At 33.4% G+C, this 23,017-nt stretch overlaps 2 protein-coding genes and 1 long non-coding RNA gene across 7 annotated transcripts; all 3 read left to right on the top strand.

Moving 5' to 3' along the window:
- On the top strand, positions 1-3,745 carry LOC114385516. The gene is made up of 6 exons (XM_028345632.1): positions 1-470; positions 1,105-1,325; positions 1,431-1,607; positions 1,693-1,848; positions 2,311-2,587; positions 2,816-3,745. Exons 1-6 carry the CDS (start codon positions 140-142, stop codon positions 3,046-3,048), a joined length of 1,395 nt encoding a protein of 464 aa, XP_028201433.1. The 5' UTR covers positions 1-139; the 3' UTR covers positions 3,049-3,745.
- A 1,692-nt stretch (positions 3,746-5,437) lies between these two features.
- LOC114384370 lies at positions 5,438-11,081 on the top strand. The gene is made up of 2 exons (XR_003660655.1): positions 5,438-5,486; positions 5,823-11,081. It is a non-coding gene; the product is annotated as an uncharacterized LOC114384370 (long non-coding RNA).
- Positions 11,082-17,401: 6,320 nt separating this feature from the next.
- Positions 17,402-21,780, top strand: LOC114384353 (exocyst complex component SEC3A-like). 5 transcript variants are annotated; one of them, XM_028344017.1, is made up of 7 exons: positions 17,402-17,470; positions 18,339-18,443; positions 20,274-20,375; positions 20,452-20,589; positions 20,919-21,047; positions 21,145-21,225; positions 21,573-21,780. In XM_028344017.1, the coding sequence occupies exons 1-7, from the start codon at positions 17,417-17,419 to the stop codon at positions 21,705-21,707; spliced, it is 744 nt and encodes a 247-aa protein (XP_028199818.1). In that variant the 5' UTR covers positions 17,402-17,416; the 3' UTR covers positions 21,708-21,780. The 5 variants fall into 5 exon arrangements, with proteins under 5 accessions (XP_028199818.1, XP_028199821.1, XP_028199822.1 ...); XM_028344020.1 differs by lacking the exon at positions 17,402-17,470 and adding an exon at positions 17,843-17,958; XM_028344021.1 differs by lacking the exon at positions 17,402-17,470 and adding an exon at positions 17,872-17,963.
- The last annotated feature ends 1,237 nt before the right edge of the window (positions 21,781-23,017 follow it).

The raw sequence follows: 23,017 nt of genomic DNA on the forward strand, positions 1-23,017 counted from the left end.
ACCCAGTGCTGGCACACGCACAAGCACGATGAAAGTAAATCAAATCATAGGCAGTTTTTAGGTCGTTAAATCTCTGAGTTGGACAGACAGTGATAACCTCAAATCATATCATTTGCTGTTTCAATTTCCGTCTTCCACAATGTTCCACAACAACAACAACAACAGTGTGTCGATCTCCGTCTCGGACGACGAACCCGACGAGCTGGGTCGGATGCGGATCCGCGCGCGGCGGAAGCGGAAGAAACTCGGGAACAGACGATTGGTGAGGAAGCTGCTCCTCAAATACTGGATGCTTCTCATCATTGTTCCCGCCCTGGCTTTGCTCGTTTTCGAGGCCACCCGAATTGCCCGAAGTCCCAGTTCAAACACAGAAACGCGCAACAATAAAGCTGATAGATCGCGCAAGGAACCCCCTGCAAACTTGAATCGCCTCGATCCTACCACCCATGTTGTCGCTGGTGTCAGAGAACGTAAGTCCCTTTCCTCTCTCTTTCGATATTAATGTACCATTTAGGAGTGTTTAAGAGTAAATGAATGTGATTGTATAAGTTATAGTAGTACTTAGTGCATTAATGATTAAATATGTCTCACAAGTGGTTAATATTGTCATGCTGTTATTGAAATGAGTGTATAATAATGGTTAAATATGTCTGACAAGTGGTTAATAGTGTGTTGAAACTTGAAATCCCTGTCTAGGTGGGGTCAAGCTCAGTGGTGTGTGAGTTATTGGAAATCTCCTGATACATTAAAAAAAAAAAACTTGAAATGTCTTGTGTGCTTGTTATACTAATGGATAAGTATGTCTCGGAAGTAGTTATTAGTGTCGTGAGGTTATTGGAATGTTTAATGGGGATTAACTTTGCCTCTCAGAAGTACTTAAGAGTAAATGAATATGTGTATACAATTTTTAATCTGTACTTGTGGCACTAATTGTTAATAGTAGTGTCTAAGGTTATTGAAATGTCTATAGCTGTGACTTAAAAGTTGTTAATTGTCCGGGTGGATGCTGGGTGGACAATTCTCGGTGGGATGATTTTAATTTTTCATTTCAAGATTCATAAGATAGGGGTGTTCAATATGATGTGTGATTTTAATCCCTATCAGGTTGCTTGAAGCTCCTACCACCTGAGAAGCTTGAGCAACTGGATATCCCTGTGGAAGAAGAATCTTCTAGTGTTCCTGTTGGTGAAGTTTTATACATGTCAGAGAGTGATAGGTCTTTTGTAGGAGGGAGTGTTACGTTGTCTCAATTGCGTACAGAGGACACGAGGTTTAATTTGTTTACTGGAAATCAAACATTTGACCAGAGAGATCAAAGTTTTGAGGTAATGAGCTGGGTTTGGTTCACACTTTTAGCTACTTGCTTTCACTGCTTGGCCATTGTTATATGTATACTCTACCCTACCCTTTGCTTCTTCATCTTCATGCAGGTGAAAGAAACATTGGCGGTACATTGTGGGTTCTACAGTGTGAATGGAGGGTTTAAGATATCTGATGAAGATAAAAGTTACATGCAAGGTTGCAAAGTTGTTGTATCTACTTGTGCATTTGGTGGTGGAGATGATCTGTATCAACCCATTGGAATGTCTGAGGCTTCGCTTAAGAAGGTTATATAAGCAGTATAAAAGTTTATCATTAATAAACGTTAGAAGTCACTGATCTTATTTGTCAAATCTATTTAGTGGTATGCAGGTTTGCTATGTAGCATTCTGGGATGAAATCACCCTAAAAGCACAGGAATTAGTGGAGCGCAGGATTGGGGAAAATGGATTCATTGGAAAATGGCGTGTTGTTGTTGTTCAGGATCTTCCTTTTGCCGATCAAAGGTTGAATGGTAAAATTCCCAAGGTATTAAGTCTTTGAAGCCTGGTGTCTTGTGTTTGTATGCCATTTGCTATGTCTTGATAGGTATTAAATCAGTTGTCCTACCCATTCCTTCTCTGAAGATTCTTATTTTTTCATACCCTGCTACGGAAATGCATGTACAAAATGGTTGTTGTCATTCATTAACTCTCTTTTTAATCCACATTACTTCCATCAATTGTGCACATCGACATATGCTTTTTTGTCAATGATAAAATAAGATATATTCCTTTAATAGATCTCAGAAAATTTGGTCTTTAACCGAGCTGAAGGGTGTTGTGTGCATGTAGCCGATCTCACATAGTGGGATAGGCTTTTGTTATTGTTGTATATGCCTCGAATGCTCTGTTATTCTCTACTTGTTCTTTATTTTGGGGTGTACTATCCTCTGATAAAACTTTCCTTTGTTCCCTTTTTAAACTATGTGTGCACTTGGATATCTTTCAGATGTTAAGCCATCGCCTTTTTCCTCAAGCAAAATACTCAATTTGGGTAGACTCCAAGTCCCAATTCCGGAGAGACCCACTAGGTGTGTTGGAAGCACTCCTTTGGCGCACAAATTCATTACTTGCTATATCAGAACATGGAGCTCGCAGTAGTGTCTATGATGAGGCTAAGGCTGTTGTCAAGAAGAACAAAGCCAAGCCAGAGGAAGTTGAAGTGCAACTGAATCAATACAGAAAAGATGGCTTGCCTGAAGACAAGAGATTTAGTGGAAAAAAAGGTATGCACTGATTTTTATTAGCTAAAATTAATTTTGACATTTTTCTTCTTTTCTTCATAGAAGAAAATTTGATGTTCTATTTCATTTAAGGTTTTGCTATATGTCAAATTGTCAATACGTGCCAATCCTCTCATTGAGTCTGTTGCCACACTTTGACTTACATTGGATTCTATACCCTCCTTTGCACCAAAGTTTTGTAAAATGTTCGATCAAACTTGTGCTGTGCAGCTCTATGTGAAGCCTCTGTTATTGTGAGGAAGCATACACCAGTAACTAATCTATTGATGTGCGTCTGGTTTAATGAGGTGGTTCGCTTCACTTCTAGGGATCAGCTCAGCTTCCCGTATGTCCTGTGGCGGCTGAAAGCATTCAAAAACATCAATATGTTTCCTGTTTGTACTCGCAAGGATCTTGTCAATAGTATGGGCCATGTCCGCAAGGCCAAACCTTTGCAAAGCTGATTTAGTAAAATTTGTTGAAAGCAATGAATGCCTACCTGCATTTATCTAACTCATTCCTTATTCCATTAGTTTCTTTAGCCAATCTGAATCAGGTATATGTGTTCTTTTTCTGACCTCACCCCCTTTACTCTCATAGCCAGTGAATGGTTATAATTTGTATTTAGTATTTATTGTTTACTGTGAGTTCTTTGATTAGGTTATTTCGGAAAGGATATAGAAAGGCAAATCAAACAAAGAAGAGATTTTGCTTTGAACCTGTTTCCCAACACAAATTTCTATAATAACAACAACGTTTTCATAAATTGTGATATTGCTTTGCCCATTTTATTTTGTGAAAATAAATAAATGCTGCCATATGTAGTTGTTGGAATAGATATCTCCTGTCAGACATGCAGCAATTACTCCAGGGGCAGCAAATGATGGCAAGGAAAATGGTCACATGAGACACACAAAGAGATAGTTAGGCCCAGAGCAAAACTTCAAACCACTGATGCAACAGATGCGTTGTCAGTTCGGTTATGCATTGTTGATACACCAGTGGAACACAACATAAAGCATAGAAAGAAGCCATTGAAAATCCTGAGATAGAGAAGTTACATGACGAGAGGGAACCATTTTAAGGTTGGGTAGTTTTTGAGGAAATGGCTTGGATTAAGTTGTTGGTGGATGTCAATTTTAATGGTCATTTTTAGTTTTCTTTTTAATCTCAAAATTGAAAACTCTAACTCATTACTGTGATTAAACAATTTTGTCTTCATGGTTAAAATCCTTAATGGACCTAAGGTGAACAACACCCATCCTATCAGCTAACAAAAAGGGTGCTAATTGGGGAGGACATTGTTGCCTTGCAATTAAAATAAGTTAGGCTTAGTTCATAATTATCCTCAAGAACAGCTTTAATCAATATTTTATCATCAATTTTTCGTAATTAATTAAAGTGTCACATTTAGGTACCTAACAAGAAAAGGACACGGGTATTGAAGTTATTACCCACGTAAGTATGAATTCAGATATGAAGTTTTTTTTTTTTTTTTTTTAAGTTATGAAGACGGGTACTATATACTTTATCGAAACTGTTTCCATTACCATTGCTATTTAGAAGTAAATAAATGTCATGTCAATCTTCACAATCAACTTTTGCTTCTAAACCATCGCCATATCTTTGGTTTCCTTCCTTCATGCAAATCCTTCGGGCATAATATTCATAACGCGGGTGAAGTAACATCATAACATGTAGGAAATAATTGTGTTCGCAATAAAACTTTATAAAATTGTCGCACCCCACCAATAGCACAAAAATCCAATGTTTACGACTTCAAGCATAAAGTTCGTAACATGAGCGAAGTAAGACTATAACATGTATGAAATGTGGTAACAAATTCTGACCAAAGGGTCGTGCTCATCTTTCTTACACATGCAAAAAAAATTAAAAGGTAAAACTTAAAATTAATCTACTAAACAAATAAATAACTAAAAATCAATTTATTGGTGAGGAGATTTTATATCTTATTAGAAAAGTTGAAGAAAAAAATAGACAATCTCTTAACTTGTGGCTGATACTAAAATTGATGTTAAAATGAACATAACACAAGTGATTTTTTTAAAAGTAAGTTCACTATTTTAGTCTATAGAAGAGTTCTAATAACACACTTTCTTAATGTAAATCCATTATTTTTCATTTGGCATTAATTTTTGTTCTACATTTTAATTTATGCAATTCTAAAAAATATTATTTGAAATTATAATATATAATTTATTCATCAGTAATCAAATGATTAAAATTATATGAAATTACAAAGCTATATAATTTATTAACTCTATTGAGGTATTTTTTTTTTAAAATACAAGAAAAAGAATTGTCCATTATTTCTCAGTTCATCCTACTAGAAATTTGGTTAAACTTGTTTCTATACAATTATAGTGACCAACATACCAAAAAACCAATAATAGGTTTGATATTCTCTAGCCTCCAATAATTCTTTTTTGGCAAAATCAGACCATGTGTACTTTTGCTCCCACAAAATTAATCCATTTTTAAAATAAAGTGATACTTTTAATTATAAAATTTCATGTCTAAATCAGATATGAAATCTCATATCTCCTTTTAACAGAACGGGTGAATCCCCGATAATTCTAGAGTTAGCTAATGTTGGAAACCTTCATAATTAAGGTGATGAGCTGTAAGCGTGTTTGTTAGCGTCCATTGAAAGTTGGTCCACAAACAGATAACGATTCCTATTCAGCAACTTCCACCGACTTTAGAAAAGCCGCGTCAACGTCTTTTTTTAATTCCATCATCACCGTTAGATTTTCCACCTACTGTGTAATCTCAGCCGTCCATCCTGACCCACCCTTTCTATATAAACATCCCCATGGCCAAGTTCTTTTCATCTCACCATAGTAGATGGTTGGTAATATGGCTTAGCGTAATCGTTTAGGTTTCTTCTTCTTCTAGTTCTGACGCTTTTGTCTGTTGCTCTTCATCATTTCGGTTACCTCTGGTTGATTTTTTCGATCTGCTCCCGTAATCGAGTTGTGGTATTGGTTTTGGTTTGTGGATTGTTATGCTTCTTCCGATCTTAATCGAGTTTGTGTAGGGTTTTTGCCGATTGATATGCTTTTACCGGAATGAAGATCTTGAAGAAATTGATAGTCTAGCGACTTCTTTTACATCAATTATTTGAATTAGGATATAATTCACTTCATTTGATCATGGATAATTATCTATCTAGTTGTTGATGAAGTTGAACTGTTTGCGTTTGATTGGTTTGCAGCACGATGAGATCTCCGTGTCCGATTGAAGATTAAATTCATAAAAGATGCCATGCCTCATACGGTGGATTTAAACGGCTAACACTCGATAAACCTAATTTCTTCTTTGAGTTTCCTCTGTTATTTAATTTCCCTGGACTTGATCACGAAACACACGGATTGAATTGTAAACCTGTTTTTTATTTTTCTCCAGCGTAGTGTTCGGAATAGTTTCGCATCAAGCCTCGTCCATGATTTGGTGGTGTCTACTAGGGTTTTGAGTATTCTTGGATTTGTCTTTTTTTTTTTCTATGCTTCTTTTACTTTTCTCGATTTAATTCTCCGTGACTTCCGCTTGGGTCTTACAGGGAAAATAAGCAACGGATGTGTGGTAGGCTGTGGCGGGAGATTATTGACAACAGACTTTCTGTGTGAAGCCTTAGGTTTTATTACCCTTACATTCATCATTTGATTGTTTGTTCGTTTATGCTATCTAGTTTATTGGGTTTTGATCTAGTTGTTTGCCGCTGTACGGTAACCTGGTAGTGTGGGAGTTCTTGTGTTGGTGGGTTTGTAACAGGAACAATCAATGTATTATGCATTTGGGGATTGTTACAATGTCACAGGAGGAGTTTGGGACAGCGCGGTTGGGTGTTTGACTCTTTGATTTGATGGCGTCTTGGTTTGGAGAAATTCTACTACTCCTTTTACTGTTTTCTTGATAATTTTTAGTAGTCTATAGTATCTCCTCTCCTAATTGAATATCCTCTTCATCACAGCGGCACGAGACCTCCCATTTGCAATAGGAGTGATTTCTTCAGTTACCCAGGCTGAAATCTGCAGGAGCATGGAAATACTGGTTCAATAGTGTTATTGTGATAAAATTTAGCTAATTTGATCTAATTTTTTTAATGTTGTGTGGTGTTCAATTGGGTTGGATCTTAAATGTTTTGCTGTTCACTCTACTAAATTTTTCTAGCAATGGGAATTATATTTTACAAGCATGGTTTGGGGGATCTTAAATGTTTTGCTGTTCACTCTACTTAAGAATGTTCCTTTTAGCAGATAAGTTTATTTTGTCTTGTTTATTTGATTGATCATGCTAAATGTATTGAACTTTTTATCATGTTATTCTGCAGCTTAGTATTTTAAATTGTGTTGTGCAACAAAATAATTGGATGAGACATTGAGTTGCCTGGAATTATTTATGATTTTCTTTTTTTTAAGATTAGTTTTTTTTTCTTGCTTCTTAGATGAAGCTTTGTTGATCTAGGTTTGTGCACTTTGGTGTTCTTAGGTGTAGCTAAGTTGATGATGGGATCTTAAAGAAAATGTGCTTTCATTTTGCCAGAATATGTCAGCAAGAGCTCAGGATGATCTGATTTAATTTCTTTGATTAGTTTGTTCTATCTAGATTTTCTTGTGATCTTTTTGTTTTGTAGTTCTGAAAATAAATTTTTGATTTTCTTAGGAGTGGCAAAATTGAAGATGGGATCTTATAGTTATTCCTTTAATTTTACCAGAGAGCCCAGGACTATTTGCTTTAATTTCTTTGATTTCAAAACCTTGTTTTGTCTTCTTTTTGTTTCCTGCATCCAACCCACTTGAATTGAATTTTGAGCTTGTTTTTGTGCAGTTTGTGTTTGGAACGATGTTGTGTTGGAACATTGAAGCTCTTGCATGATTTAGGTGACTACCTGCAGTTAGAATTCTTGGTTTTATCTTTTCATTTTTAGACTCCTTTATGATGACAATTTTAAGTCAACATTTGACAATTTAACTTTACAGATTAATCGATGAAATATGTCCTGGATTTGATATCACTACCATTTCCGAACTTCCTATATGGATTAGATTTTTTCATCATAGGGAATTGTTGAATTTCCTTTCTTTTATCTGTATCAGGGCTAAAATTACCAAAGTTTTGAGACCCCAAAAGTGTTCCCTTGGACCAGAATATTTTCCTTACTTTCTTTGTACTGATTATTTCCTTCTTCATGTGGATCTCTTATATTCTTGTTAATTGAACATTTTTTGTGAATCCCAGTTCAAGTGCTTTTATGATTTACGATAAAAAAATCTTTTTTACTGCTGAAGACCTTCCTTTTTGGAAATGGAGTAAAAACATCTCTTGTCCTGTTTTCTGTATTTTGTATCAAAATACAAATGCATGTACAAGGTTGAATCAAACCTAAATAAGCTTCTCTTGCAGGACTTGCCATGTAATTTCTAAGAGTAGTTTGTGTGTGTTGTGTTTACATACCTATGCATATATTATTTATTTCTTGTTCGTAGAATTATTGCTTTTTTGAAATTTGATTCTATCCTGGAAAAATTGCTTCATATCTTGCCTTGAAAATGTTTTCCCACAAAGCCTTCTTCAATTTCTTTTTTTAGGAGGTTTATTAATCCTTAAAAAATTTTGGTGTTCAACTTTCACATGAAAATAATTTTTTCTGTATTATTTAATTTAACTTATCTTTGAATACAATAATTTCCTTGTATTTAATTTTCTAGATTGCTCAACCATCCCATTATTAGGTAAAATTAAGTTTTCTTTTCGAATAATGATCCGAAGAAACCGGTATTCATGTGTCTCTCCAATCATATTAATATTATTCTGCACTTTATCATGGAGATTTTTTACCTTGAAATGGTGATGTTCATATTGCAGTGTGCTGGAGTATCAACTTTGCATTCATTCTTGATAGAGAAGATTAGAACGGCTAACAAGTGTAGATAAATTTAAGTTTTCTTTGATGGGGATCCTTTGGTTGCTAGGTTCTGAATTTGATTATGGGGGCATATGGATTGAGTTCTTAACCTCTTTTCTTGTGGTGTAGTGTTTTGAGTAGGTTTGGGTTAAGCCTCATGCTTGATTTGGTGGCATCTACTCCCTGGATTCTGATTTCTCTGATTTTTCCTTTTGTTTCTACTTTTCATTTACCTAGTATGAGCTTTTCTTGATTTACTTCTCCATGATTTTTGCTTCGATCTCTCAGGGAAGATCCATGAATGTGTGGTGGGTTGTGGAAGCAGTGGCTGCCTTATTACATGATTTGGTTATCTCTATTCTGGATTCTGAATCTTGGATTTGATTTCTACTTTTCAATGATTACTGAGAGCTTTATTTTATCTCCGTGATTTTGGGTTAATCTACCTGTGTTATTTCGTCCTTGGAAATTATCTCCCTCAATTCTATCTTTCTTTGTTTCATTATGGGCATTTCACAATTTAGTGCTTCATGATTGCTGCTTGGGTCTCAAAGGAAGATAAGAAATTTTGTTTATATTTATCTTCTCAACAGGAGCAATAAGGGACGGGTTTGGTTGGCTTTCACTTTGGTTTCGAGAATCTGCATTTGGGTTTGAAGAACTATGCAAATCTTCTTTCATCATTTTCTTGATAATTTTTATACGAAAGAAAAGATATATCTAGGTGTTGAACTACTTGTGCTTATTTTGTTTGCAGCACGCTGAATTTGCATTTAAGATTTCTGTTTTGGATTGAAGATTAAATCATGAAAGATATTGTGATTCTTGATACAGCGAATTATAATGGCCGACAGCTCTGGATATTAATTTATTTCATGTGATTTATTTTATTTCTATGGACTTGATCACGAAATATATGGATTGAATTGTGATCCTGTTTTTTCTGCATTGTAGTGTTTGGAATTGTTTTGTGTAACTTCCTGCATTGCACCAAGGCTCGTGCATATGATCTGGCGTGTTGTCTCTTTGGGTTTTTGAATTCTTGGTCTTATTTTGTTTCTATCCTTGATTGCTTTTTTATTGTTTATAGTTTTTTCAATTTTATTCTCCGTGACTTCCACTTGGGCCTTACAGGGGAAGACAGGCAATGGATGTTTAGTCGGCTGGGGAAGCAGTGGTGGGAGACTATTGGGTGGACTTCCTGTGAAGTCTGAGGTTTTATTTCTCCATAATTTTATTCTCTTGTGTTTGTTCTGGACTGGCTATATGCTATCATGTTGGTCGAATTTGACAGATTAAAGTAATGGGTAGTGTCAGAGTTATTGTTTATTTTTCTAACAGGAACAATAAGAGTATTGGAGGCACTGAAGTTTTTGTGGAGAGTTTGTTTGTTGCATTTGGGTTTGGAGAACTCTGTGACTCTTTCATCATTTTCTAGATAATTTTTTTACTAAGATATATCTAAGTGTTAAAACAGTTTGAGTTTATTTGTTTGCAGCAAGCTGCGTCTTCATATGAGATTTCTGTGTTGGATTGATGATTAAATCATAATAGAATTCTGTGTTCTTGATACAGCAAATTAAAACGGCCAACAGCTATGGATGAATTAATTTCTTTGATGAGTTTCCTTTGTATTATCTTTTTCATCTGGACTTGATCACGAAACATAAGGATTGAATTGTGAACCTTTGTTTTCTGCAGTGTAATGTTTGGAATTGTTTTGTGTAAGGTCTTGCGTTGCATTGAGCCCCGTGCATGATTTGGCGATGCCTCTCTGGGTTTTTGAATTCTTATATTTTCTTTTCGTTTTTATCTTTTGATGTTTATTATGAGCATTTAGGATTTTAGATTTTATTCTCCATGACTTCCCCTTGGGTCTTACTGGGCAGATAAGCAAATGGATTTGTTCAGCAGGCTGTGGAAGGCAGTGGCTGGAAATTATTGAGGGACTTCCTGTACAGTCTTAGGTTTTATTACCCTCACATTCGTTATTTTCTTATGTGTTTGCTCTGCGTTTGATGGTGTACGGTAACCTGGTAGTGTCAGAGTTATTGTGTGTGATTCTAACAGGCACTATAAGAGTATTGGGAGGCACTGGAGTTTTTGTGGACAATTTGTTTGCTTCATTTGGGTTTTTGGAGAACTCTGCGACGATGTTCAGCAGGCTGTGGAAGGCAGTGGCCGGAGATTACTGATGGACTTCCTGTGAAGCCTTAGGTTTTATTACCCTCACATTAATTATTTTCTTATGTGTTTGTTCTGCATTTATTGGTGTACGGTCACCTGGTAGTGTCTGTTATTGTGTGAGATCCTAACAGGAACTATAAGTATTGGGAGGCACTGGAGTTTTTGCGGACAATTTGTTTGTTTCATTTGGGTTTGGAGAACTCTGATTTCACAATTTTTTTTTACCAATTTTTAATATGAAAGATATTTCTAGGTGTTTAACTGTTTGTGTTCATTCTTATGCAGCATGCCAAGTCCTGATATGAGATTTCTGTTGCCGATTGTTGAAGAATAAATCATAAAATTAGAACAGATAACAGCTCTGGATGAATTAATGTCATTGATGAGTTTCTTCTTTCTGTATTATTTATTTCTCTGGATTTGATCACGAAACATTGAATTGAATTGTGAGCCTGTTTTCTCTGCAGCATAGTGTTTTGAATAATTTTGTGTAGTGCCCTTCATCTCATCGAGCCTCATGCGTAATTTGGTGATGTTTCTCACTGTTTTTGAATTCTTGGATTTTCTTTTTGTTTCTATCATTCTTTGTTTATAGTTATGAGCCATTAGTTTTTCAATTTTATTCTCCTTCATTTCCAATTGGGGCCTTACAGGGAAGATTGACAATGGATGTTGGTAGGATGTGGAAGCAGTGGAGATTATTGACGTACTCACTGTGAAGCCTTAGGTTTTATTATCCTTACGTTATCTTTGTTTTCTTAATTGTTGTTTCTAACAGGAACCATAAAGAGAGAGTAATAGGGAGCCAAGAGAATTTGTATATTACTTTGTTTCTTCTACAGGAGGAATATGGGTAGCGTTAATTTCTTCATAGATGAACACCAAGTTTCCTGGAACTGACCTACCCAATTATATCAGCAAGAATTGAGGAACATTTGATATATCATCTCACATGAGTTTGTTTTCTTGTTTCTTAGATGAGGGTTGCTGGTTTGTCTTGTGTTTCCATGCGTTGAGTCTGAAAATGATTTTTATGTCCTTTGGTTTTACCAGATGATATCTGCAAGAGATCCAGGATTTCTTTCATGAGCTTGATCTATCTAGTTTCTTAGTTGATGACTATTTATCTAGGTAACCTGTGTTCTGTAGTTTGGAAAAATGATTTTCCCCCCAGGTGTAGCCAAATTGAAGACGGGATCTTTGAGAATGGCATTTGATTTTACCATGTGCTGAAGTATGTTCACAAGATTTTGGTGTGTCAAGTTGCCATCCGTTCTGCAAGCAGCAGCAAATTAGAATGGCTAGCAAGTCTAGATGAATTTGGTTTTTCTTCAATGGGATATTCATTATTGTTAGTTTCTGAATTTGATCATGAGGCATATGGATTGAGTTTTAAAACTGTTGCAATGTAGAGTAGAAGTTTTGTGTTGCGTTCTGCTAAGCGTTGAGCCTCAGCATGATTTGGTGATGTCTACTCTGGATTCCAACCTCTCAGATATGTCTTCATTTTGCTTTTAGTGTATGCGCTTTTCTTGATTTCTTCTCCATGATTTCTGCTTTGGGTCTCACAGGGAAGTCAAGTAGCGGAAATCAGGAAGTGTGGTTGGTTGTGAAAGCGCAGTGGCTATCTTATTTAAATGATTTGGTGATCTCTACCCTGAATTTAGAATTCTTGGATTGTTCTTTTGCTTCTACTTTTCGATGGTCTAGTATGAGAGCATTTCTTAAATTACTTCTCCGTTGTTTCGTCTTGGGTCTCGTGATGTGGGATGGCTGTTGAAGGCTTGAAGCAGTGGCTATCTTATTGCTAGTTATACCACTCGATTTAATCATCTACTTTCATTTATTCGTATGCTAGATTCCAGATGAGTTTTATTTCCTGATGTTGCTGATTGAAGATTGAATCAATAAATTATTATGCCTTTCTTTTGAAACCGTGGATTAGAATCTGGCTACAGATAAACTTAATGTCTTAGATGTTTCATTTTCTGGATTTGATCACAGGGAATATGGATTGAATTGTGTGCCTGTTTGTTCTGCAGCGGTGGGAGAGTACTATTTAGGTTCTGGTTTTTATTACCCTTGATTATCTCATGTTCATTATGGACTGGCTTTCCTTATTGTGGGTTTTGGATTTATTGTTTTTGACAGTGTAGGGTTCTGTCAGAGTTAGACTTGACTTGATGTTTCTTTTTGGGAAATGTACGAGGATAACTGGTTCTTTATAGGATTGGCCCCGTATGATTTGGTGATGTTGGATTTATAAGTGTTTAGTTACTTATTTACTTCTCAATTGATTCTCTGTGTCATGAATTGTGGCTATAAGACGTTGTTATTTGACTTCTCAATGGACTACTATATTGGAGAGAGAATATTAGACAGTCTTTGTCAGGTCAATTTTTGTTATCTGCAACTTTGGTGGTCTGAAGAACTATGCTGCTCTTTTATAATGATCTTTAAATATATCCTCTTAAAATTGGATATCATTTGTCAGTTCAGAACAGTACATTGAGGACAGTGAAAAGTAGAAGCAGATTTTAGGATTCTTGATCCTAGGTGTTTGCTCCAGACCTCATTAGTCAAAGGCATGTAAAAGTTTGAATTGACATTAATGGTGATATTTCCTAGGAATATAATTTTTATTTGAAGGATCAAATTAGTTTAATACTTGTACTGAAATATATAGATATTATTTTGTTTATCATGATAGCTGTCTTTTTACTAGAATTGCAGCGTGTTTTGAAATTTTTGGTATACCTTCGATTATTTCCTAAAAAATCCTTAAAAATGTTCGATAGTGAAATATTTACGACCTCTGACTAGAATGCTGATAATGTTAAAATGACCATGCTGAATTGTTGATACTTTGATTCTAATCATGTTGATAAGTTATTGGTTTTTAATTATTATTGTAGAAATTATATTTTTGGGCGACTTCTATGATAATGTAATTGGTAATAGTTTGTGGTTTTTTTAGTAATTTTTGGGTAATGTATTAAATTTTAAGTTATTCTTATTGTTCTTTTGAACAATTCTTGTAAGTAATTTTGTACTGTTTTGAAATTTAAAAATATTACTTCTACTTGAATGTGAAGATGAATTTTAACTCTGTATTATAATTTTGGTAAATTTTTAGATGAAAATAATTTTAATAAACCTAAAAACCTGTTAGACTCTTTATTAAAACTTCCATTTGCTAATGATTTGAGGAATAATGTGTTGTCACAATTTGTATTGCAAGAGTTAATTTGTAAATTGAATTATTAAATTATGAGTTTAGCTGTGCACAAGTACAAAGATCAGGTCAGCCAATTTAGGTGTGAAATGTATACAGGTACTTTAGCTAAGCTTAGAGAAATGGAGCAATTTTACGCTGGAAGATCATTCATCAGGTTACAAAGTCGAATCCAGAAGGAACAACAAATCAGCAGCAGCTATAATCACATGCCTTTTTGCTTTTGCTTTACTTGTTACTTGTTATTTCGTTCATTATTTTTCTTTACTTGGTTATGTTTTTCTAAATTGTAAGTAGTTGTACTCAATTTTGATCATAGTGAAATTTGTTTGTTACTATGCCCGTGGATGTAGGTCTATATGACCGAACCACGTAAATTCTCGTCTCTATTTTTTTTTTCTTTCTTATTGGGTTGCTTTCTTATTGGGATTACAAAAATCTTTATCAAGTAAATAAATAAAAAAATTCGCTTATTGAATTGGAATTATGAATATAAAAAATAACGAAAATTGTTGATTTCTCTCTATATCTCTTTGAAAATTCAGGATTTGAATTCTTTTTTATGCATTGCCATCACTTGAATGAATATTTCAATACGAATGTGGTTAATCAAGTATTAAGTTAAATAATATTAAAAGAAGTTAACTTTTGTCCATGGACTGAGATATATGCCAGAAAAACAAACAGACGTATAAGCCAAAAATCATCGACTATCACTTTCTGAATTATCCTACCAGGTGTTTGAGTTTTTTTTTTGGGAATCTTAGTTTTTCACTTTTGATATCCGTTTAAAGTGAATAAAATTTTTGGAAATATTTTTTAACGAGTTTTCTGTGAAAATACATGGCAAAAAATAGGAATTTTATTTTTTAAAATTTAATCTTTTTCTTACTACATTAAAATATTATGTTATTCTTGATAATATAATTAATAATTAATTGATAAAAATAACACATAATTCTTCAATTATTATGAAATTTATTTAAATATTTTTTGTGGTCAATCAAACAAATTTTTCTCATTTCATAATTTTAGACGAAAAAATTTCTTTTCTATCAAACGTTTCCCTAATATTAAAAAAAAATGGAAATTTTGCTGATGGTGATGATTTCAAAGAGTAAAATAAAATGAAAACTTTGCTAACTTAAAAAGAAAATATACATCTTACTAAATATGAAATTATTCCTATTATCTTTTAAGATGAATATTTTTAATTAAGTAATTCATTTTCAATATGGAATATTAAATATCTATCATTTTAAATTTAATGTTTGGATAAAAATTTAAAGAAAAATTAAATATCAGTTATTTTAACAAGGTATTTTAATCAATAATCATAAAAATGAAAGAATTTCAATTCTTTCACGCACACTTACTTCTCCCTCTCTCTTCTTTATGCATGTTATTTATTTCTTGCCCCTACTTGCATTTGCTCTCTTATGATTTTGAGGCCCTTGCTCTTGCTGGCTTGCGATTTTAAGACCTCCCTCGTGTTGACGATAAGTCTCTCAAGTGGTTCATACAAGATTGGTTTCGTTTTTCACAACTCTCTTTCACGTTGAGTCTTTTTACCAAGGGTTTTATTTTTGTCCGTTAGACTTTAATATAACACTAAATTTGAATCAAATCAAAAAAATCTTTTGAGGTTAGGTTTGATTTAACGGTTCTTTATTTTTTTAAATATATTATCATAGTCTATTAATTAAACTTATATAATTATTATATTATATCATTTTAAAAAAGAATTTATTTATTTATGTTAAATTTTTTTAACATATTTTAGTTAAAAATTATTATTTTTACTTTTATTTAACATTAATATAAAATGATATTTTTTACTCTTTTTATAACATAATAGTAATTTATGCATTACTTGATATTTAACATTATTTTTTAAACACTATTAGTACATCTTTTCTTAACACATAAAAGTAAAATATATCTTGATGATAATGCAGAGAAAATTTAATAAATTATTTAATATTTATTACAAATTATCATAATACAAAATTATTATACTAGAATACAGTGATTTGGTTTGTTTGATTTGGTTTTTAGTAACAAAATTCGAAAATCAAATCAAACCACAAAATATATACAGTTTTTAAAATTTTTGTTTTGATTTTTTTATTTTTTTTGGTCAATTTATCAGTTTATAAATGATTTGATTTGATTTTGAACACCCCTATTAGAAAGTAAAATTCTTATCTAAAATATGCTTTTTTCGTATCTGTTTTTTTTTATGCTTTTTTTTTGCTTTATGTATCTAATTACAACATCAATAGACCAATGGTTTTGACTCTAGACTTATAGACGTTTTGGATTCTTCCTCACCAAGTGTTATATAGAGAAAGATCGTTCAAATACTTATCCAATATAAGAGCAAGTGGATTTGTGAGGGAAACACAAATCACAAATCCAACAAAAAAGTGCTGGCATTTTCTGTTCTATGTGTAGGATTAATTTTGCACTATATATAACCTTGTTGGGTGGGTCCTTTGTACAAAATGGAAAGAAAGATATTTTTTTGTTTTGTTTTGAATGTGATAGGGTTCTTTTGTATGTTGTATATTGAATAATGATGATGATGGGATAGCTCTCTGGTGTTAGTTTAGCTGTTCTCAATGAGATAATTGATAGTTGATCGATCCTTTGTGTTGTAGTGCTTCTAAGTTAGAATGTTTCTCATGGTTTCTCTGCCAATTTTTCTGCATTGGGTTAATACTGACATCTTGATTTTATCTTCCGTTGTTTTTTAGATATGTCTTTCCTTTATAAAAAAGGCACTGTGCATTGAAATTTTAATGTCACTCATTAATGGTTTTGAACGAAAAAAGAAAAGAAAATGTATGTTTAAAATGAAGCTTCAATTAAGGAATTTTGAAATGCTCTGTTTCTATATTGTTATTTCTTCACTACTTTTCTCTTCGACTAGTAAAAATATCAAACTCATCATATTTTCTTTCCTCCATATATATAATTTGTTACTGAATCCAAACATAAATTTGCATTTCCAGAACTTAAAAAAAAAACAGAGACTATAATTGGAAGTCAAAATTGTAAGGACTTATGAGGCATGACTCTTCATTGAGCCATAATTGCCTTGTGTGGTTGATTTTGACCACAAGGCACAATCATGGGGGATTAAAATTCTTTTAATTACTTGTGAGGTATGCTTTAACCTGGAGGATATTGAATTGTAATTAGTTTTCTTTTCAATTTTCAGTTTTCACCCTTAAAATGTGTTTAGCAACCGGTCATTACCAAGAAATTTATTGCACGTAAAACTGCTCTTTTGGATTGTGACACGCATGTAAAGTTTGAGCATTCACTTTTATGTTCATGATTTTGTTACGCAAACATGACTACATCTGGACTCTAAATTTTTCTACGTATAAGCATGTCTGAAATAAATTCCTAATCAATGAAATTTTAGAAATCCATCTCATATAGTTAGTGCTCTATTTTTAATATTTATAATATGCCACAGCCAAATGTGCATGCTCTTTTAGAAAGTGAACCTTTGATGGATGAGGTATTACCATTCTCTGAGTTGATGACCTTTTGTTGGAAGTTTTGGTTTCCCCTGCTCTGCCTTAATTGCAGCCTCTTTAGGTTGCCTTAAGTGTAACCTTGAGGAGGTGCATTTAGTCCCACGTAGACTAGAGATATGGCTTAAATAGAGTTTCTAAAGCTTGTGCAATCCTCACCTTACAAGTTGGTTTGTGAGGTTGAGTTAGGCCTTGAACCCAAAATTTAGGATATTATTTGAGCTTTTTCTGGATCCATTGTTGGGCCACCTGCATTGTCATGCTTCAGGCCCATAGACCTAGGCATGAGGGTGTGTGTTGGAAAGCCACCTTAGTTGCAATCATCCATTGCCCGTCTTAATTGGGGCCTCTTTGGATTGCCTGAATTGCAACCTAGGGGGGTGGCTGTTTAGTCCCAAATTGACAAGAGATGTGGTTTAAATAGAGTTCATAAAGCTTGGTCTATTCTCACTTTACAAGCTGGTTTTGTGAGGTTGAGTTAGGTCTTGAACCCCAATTCTAAGATCTTTCTTTGTTGGGTATTGCCTTCTTGTTTGCTATATGTTCTTGTAAACAGGCCCCTTGGTTCGCATGTTTTATGGAAGCTTAATTTTCTACCTTTGTATGTTTTAAATGATAGAGTGAACTAGGATTTTGTGTTGTCTAAGCTATGAGTTAATTATTTAAACATCTTGAAACTATAAATTGTGCTGAGTTGTAACAGTATCTCATTATTGTCATTTCATCCATTTGAGTGATAGAGTTGCGATTATAATGCAAATCAATTTCACAAATCTCCATTTTTCTTTTTATTTATTTATAATAAATTAGGTTGTTCTCATAGAGTGGTTCATACTACTTTGTGCCTTGTAGGTGTTGCAAGGGCTTGATGCTGCAACCAGTTGTGTGGAAGATATGGATGAATGGTTAAGCATATTCAATGTAAAACTCCGGCACATGAGGGAGGATATTGCATCAGTAAGGACCTGTGCCCTTCAGTTTAAGAATATAAACTTCCTAGATACAATTTACTCTCTGGTTGTAATGGCCGTGTTTGCTGGAAGCATGGTTCATTTGTTTAGTTTTCTTTGTTCCTTTGTTAAGGCAAGGCAATTTATGCATTAGTCTAGTACATTGTATTTAGTTTATGTGGTGCACCTCAATTCTCTTTTCCTCCAGTTATGAAGCGAAGTTGTTCATGATGTTTGTGTTACTTCTTTGTTTTCTCTGTTATATAATAGCTCATATTTATTTGCATCTTAAAATTCACTTCCCAAAGTCATTATTAAGAACAATGGAAAATAACAGTTATATAGAAGGTAAACCAGTGAAAATAAAACATCTATATCCTGATATTTGTGTTAGCTTGGAAACAGTTGCCCCGATATTTTTACATTACTCAATTTTTAGTTTAATCAGAAACGGAATAATTAGAAGCTTTGCTGAATCTCAGGTCTTAATTTGGAGCAGTTTTTATATATATTTTTTGGATTTGGCTAGAGTAAGAAGGGAAAAACTTTATGTAAAATGCAATTATGTGGTTTAAAGATATTATGCTACCTCTTGATCTGTCAATTGACATAGAAGTGTATATATGGAATCTCTTTTGTGTTTGTCCCATAGCTTCCATAAGGGGGTTTTCATTAGAGAGGGATGGAGCCATGGGGGAGCTTTATGCTTTGTTTGATTAGGAGTTAAATAGAGAGGAAAGAAATAAGGATAGAAATATAAGAGAAATATAGTGGAAACAATGTTTTGTTTGATTAAATAGAAATAGGAAGGAAAGAGGTAGGGGAATTTGTCTCTGCTTATTTGGATGAGTGAAAAAGAGAGCGTAAATAAATAAATAAACATTTTTATTTTTATATTAATTAATAAATTAAATTTACCTTAATAATATATGAACTTTTTATTATATTAGTTTTTTTCCTTGCATTTTTTATGTTATAATTTTTTTTTCAAATATTTATAACTCAAGAAAAACTTAAAAAATAGAGACTGTTTCTTCTCCATTTCATGGCTTATGAGGGGGGAATTATTTTTGTAGTGGGTCCCACAAATTTAATTCTCCTCCCCTTTAATTTTCACCCATCCAAACCATAGAGAAAACTAATAAGTCATTGGTCCAAGTGATACTGGACTTGGTTCCCTTAAGCAAGGTTTCAGATTCTAGTCTTATAGATGGAAAAAAAAAACGTGGTTAGGAGAAGAGATCCCATTAAAGATGGCCGGTCAGGTTTCTCTGTAGGGATTAGTCATCAACAAGGTTGGTGGATACTCCGCCCCGATGTCATAGGTACCAAAAAAAAACCATAGAGAAAATTATTTCATCCTCTCCATTTCCTTCCTTCCTTCTTAAATACACCCATCTAAACTTGAGGCTATTGTACTACTAAACTTCAATTTCTCTCTCCCTCTCCCTTCCTCTCGAGTGAATTTGTCATGGAGGATAGTTTGTCCTTCTCCCATTGTATATACTCACTGTCTTCTCTTTCCTAAGTTTTCTTATTTTCTCTAAAAATAAAATATAAAACAGGTTTTGGGACAGTTGGTTCATGCCAAATATTTTCAGTGAGTTTAAAATGATATTAATATAAATTGGATTTTACCTTTGTAAAGTTGAATTATGGTCACAATTATTTCTACAGTGACCATTTTGTGGTGCTGTGGAAGTTGCTTTCTGCTTTATGAGATTTCACTATTTCAGTTCTATTTGCTTTTCTAGGTGATATAATTTCAGATGTAGGAGTTCTTGAAAAGCACTGGCCTCTTACTTTGTTTTTTCTTAATAACTTTTCTTATGTCCAGATAGAAACCCGCAATAACAACCTGGAAATGCAATCAGTAAATAACAAATCTCTCATTGAAGAGCTTGATAAGCTTCTTGAGCGATTGCGTGTCCCTTCTGAGGTATGCCTTGTATCCTAATTTAAGCCAGATAACTTCCTAGCTTTTATTTATTTTAATGATGTTTTGTTGGGTGTAGTATGCCACAAATTTGACTGGAGGTTCATTTGATGAAGCTCGAATGCTTCAAAATGTAGAAGCATGTGAATGGTTGACCAGTGCCTTGCGTGGTCTTGGAGTGCCTAATCTAGATCCTAGTTATGCAAACATGAGAACTGTATGTTCCTTTCTTTACTTTTCTCTTAAAAATATCTGGTAAAATAAACCGATCATGATTTGGCCATTTATGAAACAAAATTATCAATGAGACATAGAGTGCTTGTTGTATTTATTTTAGAAAAATATTAATGGAAATCTTTTTAAGGTGATAGATATGATTTTTCATTCATTAGTTTCGTCCATTTTGGATTGGTTGGAGAGAATTGTGAGTACTATGAATTTGGAATCACAAAGCCAAGTGAAAGTATTCTGGCTTTGGTTGATATGTCAAAAATGTGTTGGACCTAAAAATTTTGTTCCGATGGCGGTTCCTGCTACCTGTTACAGGTTAAAGAGAAGCGTGCAGAACTTGAAAAATTAAAATCTACTTTTGTCAGGAGAGCCTCTGAATTCTTGAGAAATTATTTTGCTAGTTTGGTGGACCTCATGATAAGTGATAAAAGTTACTTTTCTCAGGTATTTTCTGTAAATTTGTTTTAGAATTGTCACTTTTGAGGTCTTTTGAATTTTGAAGGAATTTATTGGTATCACTTTTTCTTCTTCCTCTGAACAGCGGGGGCAGTTAAAGAGGCCTGATCATGCTGACCTGCGGTACAAGTGCAGGACATATGCACGTCTTCTGCAACATTTGAAGGTTAAAATTTGGGATTCAGGACCTGTTTACTTTTAGAAAATGTTTTCTGTTACTTTTGAATACAAAAATGTCACCTTGTTTTCACTTTGTTTCCTATTTTGAAAGCTTTGAGAAAAGTTGATTTCCCCGTTTCTTATACAAATATTTGAAAATTTTAAAGTATAAACCAAATTAAAATATTGTGGCATTGTTGTACATAAAAGTAAAAACAGAATGAAATTAGAAAACGTTTTCTCAAATCAAAACAGTCCCTTACTATTCCTTCATTAATTTTGTTTTGGATACATATATTTCTTCAGTGATTTTCTTTGTTTTTATACCTAAATTATCTTCCTGGGCACTTGCAGAGTCTTGACAAGAATTGTTTGGGTCCACTGAGAAAAGCTTATTGCAGTTCTCTGAACTTGCTTCTTCGCAGGGAGGTCTGTTGCACTTCATGTTGGTTTTATTTGTTTCTTAATTGTCTGGCTTTCTTATTATGACACACTCCTTTATCTTTGTATGAACTGAGAAGTAACCATTATACATGTGAAAAATTATTAATTAATGTGATTACTTACCTAATCAAAATATAAAAAATAAATTGAAAAAAAAGTCAATTATTGACAGGGAGGATTATAAACTTCCGAAAAATTCCATGACCCACATGTTATTATTTCCAAGGCATATGCATGTAACCCAAAATAATGTTCGTCATATTGGTCACGGTAACAGCCTGAATTTTCCTTTCTTCATAATTCATATCGTACAAGGTAAAGCAAAGATGACACGCCTTAGGAGACTTTTACATAAACCCTATGAAAACTTAATAAAAGAAGGATTAGTTACTAATTCTTATAATGATTGAGATAAATGATGGCATGACATACTTTCCTCCCAGGTTATCAAATCAAAATTCAAATCGTAAATCATTGAGCTAATTTTTGAATCATGAATCATAATTTGTATCCAATAAATTCAAACAATGAAAAATTATTTCAAATATATCATATAGATGATATATAATGTTCAATGTAAATAGTAGAGATAGATGAAACAACTTAACCAAAACTATCATTAAACAATATTAATAGTTATATGTGTTTGTTAAGCTTTTAATTTAGAAGAACTGAAACAAAACAATTAAATAGTTAAGTATATTATATTCATTGAATGAGTGAGTGACAAATAAGTAGTGGAATAATCAAATAGGCTAAGTTCTGAAGTGTTCCTTCAATTCAACAATTTCAATGACTTCAATTTTTTTTCACGAGTTAGTGAAGTCAATAAATGGATCATAGAACGAATTGTTGAATCATATCTATGATACCGAATTACACTAATTCATTCATGTATCTTATGATACAGAGTCATTTAAGATTCATCTTATTATAAGAATGGGTAGGTAATCGAATTGTATCAAATCGTAACATTCGAATAATGAAACGTAAAATTCTAATAACTATGCTTTCCTCATGTTCAACTTTTTGTGAAAGAAAATAAATGGGGAAAAGATAATTAATCAGGGGTGATAGCTTATTGTAGCCTTCTGTTGCTCAGAATGCATATCGGTAGATGGCATCTGCTGCACCATCTTCGTCATTGCTCAAACCAATTACGTTAGCCACGGATTTGGTCTTCTCTGATCCATTACTAAGTGCGATGCCTAGAGAAGCCAACTCAAGCATCTCCACATCATTTTCCCCATCACCAATAGCCATTATCTGCACTTAAGCAGATTAGAACAATTTAAAAAGAAAGAATTCTATACACATACACTAATAAATTATAAGATTGACACCTCAAATCAGCA

Source organism: Glycine soja, chromosome 14 (genome assembly GCF_004193775.1).
Source record: "Glycine soja cultivar W05 chromosome 14, ASM419377v2, whole genome shotgun sequence".
Classification (NCBI taxonomy): domain Eukaryota; kingdom Viridiplantae; phylum Streptophyta; class Magnoliopsida; order Fabales; family Fabaceae; genus Glycine; species Glycine soja.

Coding starts and splice junctions, on each gene's coding strand:
- LOC114385516 (XM_028345632.1), top strand. CDS start 140: ATGTTCCACAACAACAACAACAACAGTGTGTCGATCTCCGTCTCGGAC. Junction 1,608..1,692: donor CTGAGGCTTCGCTTAAGAAG/GTTATATAAGCA, acceptor AGTGGTATGCAG/GTTTGCTATGTAGCATTCTG. Junction 2,588..2,815: donor GAGATTTAGTGGAAAAAAAG/GTATGCACTGAT, acceptor TGTGCTGTGCAG/CTCTATGTGAAGCCTCTGTT.
- LOC114384353 (XM_028344017.1), top strand. CDS start 17,417: ATGCCACAGCCAAATGTGCATGCTCTTTTAGAAAGTGAACCTTTGATG. Junction 17,471..18,338: donor GTGAACCTTTGATGGATGAG/GTATTACCATTC, acceptor TGTGCCTTGTAG/GTGTTGCAAGGGCTTGATGC. Junction 20,590..20,918: donor GTTATGCAAACATGAGAACT/GTATGTTCCTTT, acceptor TACCTGTTACAG/GTTAAAGAGAAGCGTGCAGA.